The sequence below is a fragment of the Notothenia coriiceps genome, unplaced genomic scaffold, assembly GCF_000735185.1.
Source record: "Notothenia coriiceps isolate Sejong01 unplaced genomic scaffold, NC01 NC01_scaffold00022154, whole genome shotgun sequence".
Taxonomy (NCBI): Eukaryota; Metazoa; Chordata; class Actinopteri; order Perciformes; family Nototheniidae; genus Notothenia; species Notothenia coriiceps.
Genome location: NW_011354855.1, coordinates 267,567 through 278,082, shown reverse-complemented (window position 1 = coordinate 278,082; position 10,516 = coordinate 267,567). Strand labels below are relative to the sequence as shown.

The window sequence follows — 10,516 nt, the reverse complement described above, 5'->3', positions numbered from 1 at the left end:
ATTTATGACTTGAACAGCTGGATCCTTTTAACAATATAAATAAACTCAATTGAGTACATTTTTAGCTGGCATATCACTTTTTGTATTATCTTTTTGTTTTACAAAGAAGTTGGAAATACTTTTTCTAAGCTAAGTTAACTCTATTTCTCTCTTGTATACACACATATAAAGTAGGACAGAATGAAGACACTTAAGTAAGGTAACTCCAAATTGCACTTAAGTACAGTGCTTGAGTGTATGAGGCCAAAAACTTTACATTCCACCACATTATATAAAACAGAAGCTCTTGTTGTTTGGGATAAATACATAAGAGGCTTCCTAAAGTTAAAGTGTGATCATTACCTGCTTGTGTCACCTGACACCTGATGCGTCTTGCAGGTATTTTTATAACTGGTTTGGCAGCAGATTGTATTCAACCCATTCCCTTTGACAGCCTTTCTTTATTACCTGCTTAATCTTTCTATGCTGTCCAGATTGACCCTCTGATGTATGAAGAGCAGCTGCTGTGGGTGAGCGGGTCCCAGGGGGAGGTGGACACCTTCAGGATCCCGCTGATCACCTTCACATCCAAAGGAAGCCTACTGGCCTTTTGTGAGGGCAGGAAGGCGTCGGCCAGTGACACAGGAGCAAAGTTTCTTGCAATGCGGCGGTCAACAGACAAAGGCAGGGAAGACCACGACAGTCATACAAAACAATAAACACATCAAAAGCACATAGCCTGCACACACACACACACACACACACACACACACACACACACACACACACACACACACACACACACACACACACACACACACACACACACACACACACACACACACCTGTATAAGTAAAACAAAACTTGAATGTAATACATTTGGTATAAATAAAGTCAGAATATAGCTGGAATCTTCTCCTTTTCCTCCTTTGGCCCTCAGGAGCCACATGGTCCCCGACCGCCTTTATAGTCGATGATGGTTTGAAGCCAGATGGGCTGAATCTGGGCTCGGTGGTTGTGGACGAGGAAGTGGGCTCCGTGATTCTGGTCTACTCAATCTGCTTCCATGAATACCTTTGCAAACCTTCCAGCACCATGATGGTTGAGAGCCTGGATGACGGCCTCAGCTGGAGTCTGCCCAAAAACCTGTCGGTTCAGCTGGGAGTGAAAGCCTTTGTTCCCGGGCCGGGCTTTGGCATTCAGGTAAGAACACAAAACCATTTCATGTGAGAAGCTGTGGCTGAGCTGTTTTGTAGTTGTAAAGTTAGTTAACATTCAAGCTAAATGTCACATTTGCTTTATTGCGATTTGTTGCGAGCAACTTAGTGATTGACTCTGATTCTCAAATGCATTTTGTAAGTTGATTTAACTTCAGGAAAAGAAGAAGTGCTTTTTGTATACTGAATAAACTAGATACTTCAATCAAATTAGGAAGTGAAAATTATATTTGTTCTAGATTCACATCTTGTTTTGTAAAACTAGTCAGCATATAAAGTAGCAGTATATGTCAAATGTTTGCAGAGACACAATTTATTATTTAAATGGGAGATTTTTGTAATTGTGTAAATTAGTGGTTTATCCCTTCTACTGTATATAGCTATTATGAGCCATTATGTTTCTGCAGAATTTTGCCAGTTGTTAGGGCAATGGTAATCTTGTCTTATTTTAATATCAACGCCTTTTTTTTTTTAAGATTCAACTTCATACTGTTGTTTATTGTGTGCTGAGTCTGCATTTGTTGTGTCTTTGCACTGCAGAAGCGCCATGACCCAGCTAAAGGAAGGTTGGTGGTGTGTGGTCATGGGACATTGGCGGGAGACGGAGTGTTTTGCATCCTGAGTGATGACCACGGACGTAACTGGTACAATGGCGCCCAGCTGAAAAGCATCCCTTACAACCAGAACAAGAAAGCACTGGACTTCAACCCTGATGAGTGTCAGGTAAATTGCTGCAGCCATGTCAACTGAAACTAAATCAATTGTGGTCTAAGAGAGTTTGAGACAAAATGATCATATATGTTCACAATGGTTCAATTTAAAATATCACCATTTTCCAAATACCTCCACACAACTATATATACATATTGACATTAAAAATCTTTATAATATTATATCGCCATTCATAAGTGTGTTTTTATATTTACAACTAATCAAATATTATATGTAATGTGAAACTGACAGAGAATTGCCACACATTTTTGCAACCCTGTTTTAGCTTTGACCTTGTACTTTATAAGTCTCAGTGCTCCTATAAACCCAGTTTCTAGCAGCTGTTTGCAGGCATTTATAAGTATTAAACATATGACAAGATTATATGATGAATCCACTGTATGCTGCCTTTGAAGCAACAAACAGCAGACACTCAAATTAGAAGTCATTTTTTAACAATTCAACAGTAGTTAAATGCAGTAAAACAAAGCAAAAATCGAGTGCATATCCTACTTAGTCGAGTAACGCTTGACTTATCTGTTAGTGGTTTTAAGTATATTAGTTGATCATAAGTTTCTTATACAAAACAGAAAAGAAGCTGTGAAAAATGACTTGTGAAATTATTGGATCTTTGAGCCAGCGCTCTGCGACAATTTTCTGTTATGCCAAGGGTATAGCACTTCCGACTAGTGGAGTTCTCCCTCAGAACACAACGGCACAGCCATCGCAGAGTGGTTTCACTGGTCATGTGAAGGCAGCTTTAGCCATAAAAACGTTTAGTAGGGCTAATAATCTCTCAGCATTTTGTTGAGTTCTTCTGCCCTCTAGTGGGGAAAAGATTTGCAGCTGTCAAACGAATTTTTAGTAAAAACATGCAGTTATCTAAGCCGTCATGTGATGCCTCCATGGCAATCATTTCCAAGGTTTTATAATTAATCTAACACTATATAATAAATGTTCATATCATAAAGAAGGACTAATTCTCTCTGCTCCTCTGCAGCCGATTGAGTTGACGGACGGCACCATTGTCATCAACGTTCGAAACCAGAACCGCTACCACTGTAACTGTCGCATAGTTGTACGCAGCTATGACGGTGGGTTGACTCTGCCCATAGACAATCTGTACTTTGACACTGAGCTGGTGGATCCTACAGTAGCTGCTGGAGCTCTGCAGAAAGACGGAGTGCTCTTCTTCACCAACCCCTCCAGTGATCAACACAGTAAGAACAGCTAAGAGTATCTTATTTTTCCTCAGATGTATCCCTAATACTTGGATGTAAAAGTAAAAATACTCTGTTTGTTACAAATAAAAGTCCTTGATTCAAAGGTTCCAAAGTATGTTAAATTATATACTCAATTATGTTGCACTGCTGCTGCTTTCCTTATAGGCCAACAAAAAAACACTAATTTACTTTACATTAGACAAATCGTCTTCGTAAAAAAAAATCTTCAGTACATCATAATAACTCCTAGCCTTTTCCCCCTCAGGAATTAACCTCACCTTACGTTGGTCGCTGAATAATGGCCATTCATGGGTAAAACAAGCTATGCAGATTTGGGCGGGTCCAAGCGCATACTCCTGCCTGACATCACTAAAAAGCGGTTCTGCAGAGGACCAGAAGTTCATCTATGTCATCTATGAGAAGGGCCATAAGGACTATGACGAGACTGTCTCATTCGTCAAGATCCACCTGTATGGTGGCCGGTAGGGCATGTTGGTGGAAGGTAAGCAGGCAAGTAATTAAAATCAAAAGGCGTGAAAACTGATTTCTATAGTTTGACTTTTGTTATAATTTCATGTTCTGATTGTTTCCCAGATTCAAATGTTGGAGTGAAAGGGAAAAGGAAGCTGTTTTTTTCCCACAACTTTCTCAGGAAAATATAAAGACTTTTTTAAACTCACTATGAAATTGAAAATGGGAATATGAGCGACTGAGCCCCATGAAACAATGAGAATGTTTGTGTTTAGCCTGTGATATTGTAAAAATGAAATGTTCTGCATATTTTATCTTTCTTTTCTCTAAGATTCCCACTATATATGAGACTGTATGAATAATGGACTGTACATTTTTCTGGGTGTGGGATTTGTCCAAAAAACGTTTTCTGTACAGCTACAATGATTGGTTGTGTTGCGACACAAAACGAAAACATGACCAAGAAAGGTACAATTAAATGTTCAACATTAGTTTCCAAGCAACATGAATCGAACTGTCTTGAAGGGAACAGCATCATCTCGCTATTATACTAAATGATGACGATTAAAATATCACACCACAGTCTTCCATGAAGAAAAATACTAAGGGCATCAATCGCTAATTTATTTTACAAACTGTCAGATTCACTGCAGGTTTGACGATGGTGTTTAGCCTTTTGCCATATTTCCTATGGGGTTGTTGACGTATTTTAGAGAAAAAGAACAGTTATAATAAAAAAATTAGGTCTGTGTGATTGAATGTATGCGTGAAAATGAGCTAATCTGTTTAGGATCTCATTATGATACCAAAGTGTCCTCTTTTACACTGAACTCGTTGAAACATTTTTAAACTATTCCTTGTATTATATAATTTTACACAGGGTAACAATACATTGATTTCAAGCATCTGAGTAATACACATGTTTTTCTGACAGTTTAAAAAACGTTTTCTTTGTTGGCAACGCTGAGCAGATTTCCGTTGTCATGCATGATTAAGCAAGGCAACACTGACCTGAATTCACAAAAACCTTAATAGAGTAATTGGTACTTTACATTTTACAGTTATAAATTGTATGTATGTGTAAATGTCCTCTCTGTGGGACGAATAAAGGTATTCTGATTCTGATATGTCACCTTTATTTTTGCATTAGGCCTATAACTGTTCAAATCTCAATGTGACTTGTACCTGCTCAATTAAAGGATAAATTCATATCTACATTTACGCCTAGTAATTGATCATTTGGCAAAATCCAGATTACAAAACATAAATCAATATAAACAGTAAATAAAAAATGTGGTAAAATGTGCAGTTAAATTATAATTAAATTGTCAAGACACATTTTTGGTGAAATCTTAAAATCTGGCTATCTTTAAGTTGTTTTTCATGATAACTAATGCAATTAAGCAATTGAAAGCCCTTCCCACAGGATAGACACAGTACACCTTCAATTCGTGCAAGTATGGATTTTGTAAGGATAATTTAATCAAAGGTGGCACTTTGTAGTCAGATCTTCTACTTAAGTAAAAGTAGGAAAACCATATAGGAATAGGCCTACTGTTACAAGTAAAAGTCATGTATTCAAAATGTTACTCTAAAGTATAGCATCTTTAAATATACTTAAAGTAAAATTTAAAAAGTAACATTATGAAGATTGGCCTGCTTCAGAATCATATAATAAATGTTTCGGTTATAATTATTGATGTGTTTGTCAAGCTGGTAAACTTGAAACTAATGTCAGCTAATTGTGAATTTAATCGAGGTGTATCTAAAGTATTTTTTAAGTGTTGATCTTATTGTTAATAATTAATCTATATCTGCAAAGAAACTAAAGTTACTAAATAAACTTAATGGAGTAAATGTACAATATTTAACTCAAGTAAGTACAGTACTTGAGTAAATGTACTTAGTTACTTTACACCACTGAATTTGACCAACTGTAAACTTTGTTTCTTTTCTGTAACCACAATATACATATTATATTATTTTTATTGAAAAAATGATCCTGTATGGATCATTTTTTTTTCTGGCTGACTCTATTTTTACAATATGGTGCAATATTTACAATGTTTGATTTGGGAGTAATCCAAGGATATTCAGATAAAAATGTTAACAATCACAAAGATTGCCTTGTACCTTTTTCAGTAACTCAGTTAATTTCAAAGTAATCTGACCAACCCTTCACATTTTGGAAATCCCTACTTGTGACAGTTAAAATAAATTGATAAATTAAATTTAAAGAAACTATAGCAAAGCACCTTTATTTGAATACATATTCCATCCACAGTAAAGTTAATACGTAAACGTTTATTCTAAAACGTCTTTTCCTAACTGTCCCAAACGGCTTCCATCTCACGAAATTACCCAGTAGCCGTTGACGGCTCTTTAGGTGACGGATCGAGTCCAGTATTACAATTTTCTTTTACCCCTTTTCCTTTATTTTTTGGGCCAAAAAAAGAGAAAAGGATTGCAAGTAAGCAGCCGAACACCTTATTTGTCTGTATGGTACAACTGATTTCTTTGTTGGTACGATCTACTGCAAAGACCGTATGTGTTTGACTATGCAGGAGGATAACGTTGCTTAGTTAGCTGGGTCACTTGCTAGAAAGCTACAAGATAGCATTAGCTAACCTCATTCTGCGATACAACCTCGAGACAAGTCGGGACAAGACCAGGTCAGTGGCCGGAAAATGTTGCATGTTTTAATGCAAACACCGATTAGATACATTGAAGTTGGCAGAAATCCTCACTATTAGCCTTGGACACAGGTTTTTTCTAACCCGTGGATGTTTAGCGGAGGGGCAGTCTTATTTTTGTGTGTCTTGGTTGTTGTTGCTTGTTAGCCTAGTTTGGCTAAGTGCTTAACGTTTGTCATAGCAAAGGATTGAGTTGAATAGTTGTTTTAATCTCCATATTTATATCACATTTCTGGTGAACCTGGTTTAAAAGTTAGCTCTTTGTTGAAATAATTTAAAATGTATGTTTTGCTAACGATCCACTGCGTAGCTAATGTTAGCGGATACACGTTAGCGCAGGATGCTTGCTAAAACACTGTCAGTCTGCGATACATTGGCGTTTTATTTTCATTTATATATTTCAAAACGATAATCCTAAAGGTTCCCCTTATCCAGTGTCTGTATATATATTAGCTGTATGATGGAAAGTGTGCTTTGTAAAAGCGAAGTTATGCTACACAGTCGGTTATATTAACGTTAATATGCACCGGGCCCGTCTACACCGCCATTTTGTTTTGTTCTCTTAATAAAATCGGGGTTTTTTCAGCGTTTTCCTTTGCCTCTTTCAAACGATAAATAAACATCAACGTCGGTGATAACGCCCATTCGCGATGTCGCTGTGTGATTCAAAACGCAACACCTCGCAGAGTTGAATAGATAGAAGCTAATGTTACCGCAAGGTGTTGAGAAAGCATTATGAAACACCAACGCAGTCCCCCTCCCAACGGGAACACCAGGGCCCTGTGTTAGCACGCTAACATAAATTAGCACCGCAATAAAGATGTATTTTTACACCTGGGGCTTCAGCAGTTCGATGTTTGACTATTTTGTGGCAAGTGCATTTGCTACCGGCTGATTTTGCATTACTATGTTCGTGTTTGTGGTTAACGCTAGCTTCGTTGGGCCTCTTTGTGGTAAACGTTGCTGCAGTTATGGCTTTTTACCAGTGTTGGCCCCCGTTAATCCCCATACAGCATGTAGTTGACTAGCCATCCCACGACCTAATTTTCTAATCTCATTTGACTATTGTGGCACGGCGCAAATGTGCTACCGGTAGCCATTTGGTTGTTTAGTGTTTATTATGTTGCTGCTCGATGTGTGTGTGAGTATTGCAAACATCGTGCGTTTTGGAGGATTATCTGTGCGCAGTAAAGGCTGTTCGTTCGCGTTTTGTAGCATTGCTTATAATTCTGCTTTCATATTCATATATCCTGATTTAAGTTGTTTATTTGACTTCACATATTCACACCAATGTTGTTCATCATATAGCGAGCGATATGAGCGTTGTTAAAGCCATCTTTTAAGAGAGACTTGATGCTCTGGTTAACTGTTGATATCATGATTTAAGGTACAACATACTATTTTTCTTTGTATACATTTAAATGTTGATTGGTTATTTATAACACCACACAATATATGTAGCTAAAGCCTTAGCTCACCTGTACAATTGTTCTTCTGGCAAGGAACCATGTGGATTAGCTCCCATCTTTTCATCAAATCATTGAAAGCTAGTGAACAAAATTATGTTCTTTTTTTTGTTATTATTAAACCAGGTCAAAGGATTATACACGCACACTAAGAACTACACTTAAAAATTCATACCTATGGTTTTTGTCCTTTTAAGAGTGCCATTTAGGACAAAAGTTAGCTAAATATGCATAGCTACAGCCATATATATAGACTTTCATATATAAATATTTACAAAAAAACACACATGATATATATATACACATGTTCCAGTTACATTTTGCTTTTTAGAAATGTAATCCAAACTTCAATTGACTTGTCGAATTCCAATGTTATTTTCAACTCTAGCCTGTTCCCTGACTCAAACTAAATTACTAATGTTATTTGTAGAATAATAATCTGATGAGCATCATCTGTTCTCAGTAATTGTTCCTAATGGGAGTAGGATGGAGTGGGTTCAGTTGTTTAACCTGCTTGATGCAGCCAAATCACTCTGAATTGGACAGATGTCAGCACTGTGTGTTTTATTGATGTGCAGTAAAATTAGTTCAAGCTAAAGGCCTGGCAGTTGCCATGGAGCCAAGAGATGGCATAGAAGAATATCATTTATTATGTGTTGCCATAGAGACCATGGCTCAGCTTTTTCCCTCTTTTGTACAGTGTTTCTTGTAATAAAGTGTGTAGTCATGCACTGTTCTAGTTCTGTTCTCATTAAACTGCATTATAACTGCATAAAATAGATTATGTGATTTAAAAAATATACCTTGATATCTTCTGGCAAGCACACATGATCCAAATGTGGTGAAGTAGAATCCATATTGTTTAAGTGGTTGAACTTATACCATCATTTAAATCTGAGTTGTGTTGAAATGCAGAAATGTGTTTACCAAACTGGTAAATGTAGAAGGCCAAAGCATTCCTTTGTCAATGTCATCAAATACTTTATTAAACAAAATGTATCGGATGAAAATGAATAAAGGATGCTGGCATTAAAAGATGTTTTTTGTATATTATTTTGAATCAATTTAATTTGCAAGTACATCATTTAAAGTGCACACTAGTCAATAAGACATTTCTGTGGTTTTATTGACTACCTATATAACAGGTTCCACAATGAATACATATTGCATTGTGAATGGGTAATTAGTGGAATTGTTGGCAGTATTTTCGCTTCAATAAGTCAGAAAAGCCTCAAATCTTTGTGTGGATTGGTATTGAGTCTTTATAGTTGTCACTAGAACTGGGTGATATGGAAAGTTAAATACAACTGTATTTTTTTAAGAATCAGTGTTTCCCCTATATACATTCAGCAGCGGCGCTGCACCGCTGCTGAATGTATGCACGCCGCTGCTAAGAGTCGCCAGCGAGGTATATCTTTTTTTTATTCATTAAAATAATAATACGTGGCGCTCGCGTCATCGCCACGGAGGAGCACACAGCCTCTGTGAGCTAGAGAGAGCACACCTTTTATCTATTTAATATAGTTGTAAAAAATAAAGTAAGAAATCATTCCAATGTGTACTATAGGACAGTACAACATTTTTAAAAGGGGAGTGATTAGTAAAATATGCATAAAGAAAAAGATAGAATGCTAACTAGGTAACATAAGATAAGAATAAACAAGTTTAAATGATTTTAATTTCATTTGTATTTGTCCCGCTCATGGTACGCAAAACTCAATGTACAATTATGTAAATAAATAAAAATAAATAATAATACATATAAAAATAATATTATTATAAAATTTAAAAATAAAAATATAATTTATATTTATTTATTTATAATATATTAAAAATATAAATTAATTATAAAAACAAATAATGTACAATAATCAGTGTTAGGCAAGTTACTTTTAAAAAGTAACTAGTAATAGTTATAGTTACTGCTCTAAAAAAAAAATCTTTCCCCGTCCACGTATATTCTAACAAAGAAGAGGGCGAGGAAACAGCGAGCCTTACCCCACACAACATCTCGCTACAAAAGAACCGTTAATAACAGTCACAACCCTGATTGCGCAATGTTTCATTGAATGAAAAAACGGCATGAATATCGCCAAATGAGCAAATGGATAAGGGTACATTCTTGCGCAATATCATGACACTAAATTTAACCAACAAATGACGCAATGTAATACAAACTAGGTTGACTTGGCTTAGATGGACGCCTACATTGAATGTCCCGCTTATGTTCAACTACAGCTCTCAACCGCCGCAGAACGGACATCCAACCCTTTCATGTCTGTCTGGTCGTGTTTGTCGAACCGTTGTGTTGTGTCGTATGTGCGTTGCGGGTGGTCGTGTGTTGCAGCGTGTGGGGTTACCGTTCTACCCGTCATAGTCGCTCTCGTCGTCGCCGTAAATGTTGGACACCTCCTATATTCGGTATAAAAGTTAAACACCCCTATTTCCTGCGTTAAAAAAAATGCCATATAATTTAGTCACGTGATGAAGTCTTGAACTAACAACTCCGAAGTTATGTTCTCGGACAGTTGTAACAGCTTTGGTATTGTATATAAAACACTAAAATACACAACGTGATGTAAACGTAATTACCTATTAACGCATGTTTACTACCCCTCAACAGAAAAGAGAATGACACGGTTGTCTTGTTGTGTTTTTGAAACATAAAAATAACAATAATCAAAAATTTCATTCTCATTTCATTGAAACAATGATCAATCACAATACTTAAAATCATTGATTATTTCATTGATCA

At 36.4% G+C, this 10,516-nt stretch overlaps 2 protein-coding genes across 2 annotated transcripts in view; both read left to right on the top strand.

Annotated features, from left to right (window-relative positions):
* The first annotated feature begins 476 nt into the window (after positions 1–476).
* Positions 477–4,727, top strand: neu1 (neuraminidase 1). The gene is made up of 6 exons (XM_010780789.1): positions 477–663; positions 921–1,183; positions 1,738–1,920; positions 2,909–3,128; positions 3,397–3,641; positions 3,726–4,727. Exons 1-5 carry the CDS (start codon positions 486–488, stop codon positions 3,615–3,617), a joined length of 1,065 nt encoding a protein of 354 aa, XP_010779091.1. The 5' UTR covers positions 477–485; the 3' UTR covers positions 3,618–3,641; positions 3,726–4,727.
* A 1,228-nt stretch (positions 4,728–5,955) lies between these two features.
* Positions 5,956–10,516, top strand: part of prrc2a (proline-rich coiled-coil 2A) — a 19,850-nt gene continuing 15,289 nt past the window's right edge. Inside the window, 1 exon segment of the mRNA XM_010780794.1 lies at positions 5,956–6,072. The gene's annotated coding sequence lies outside the window, so the exon portion shown is untranslated.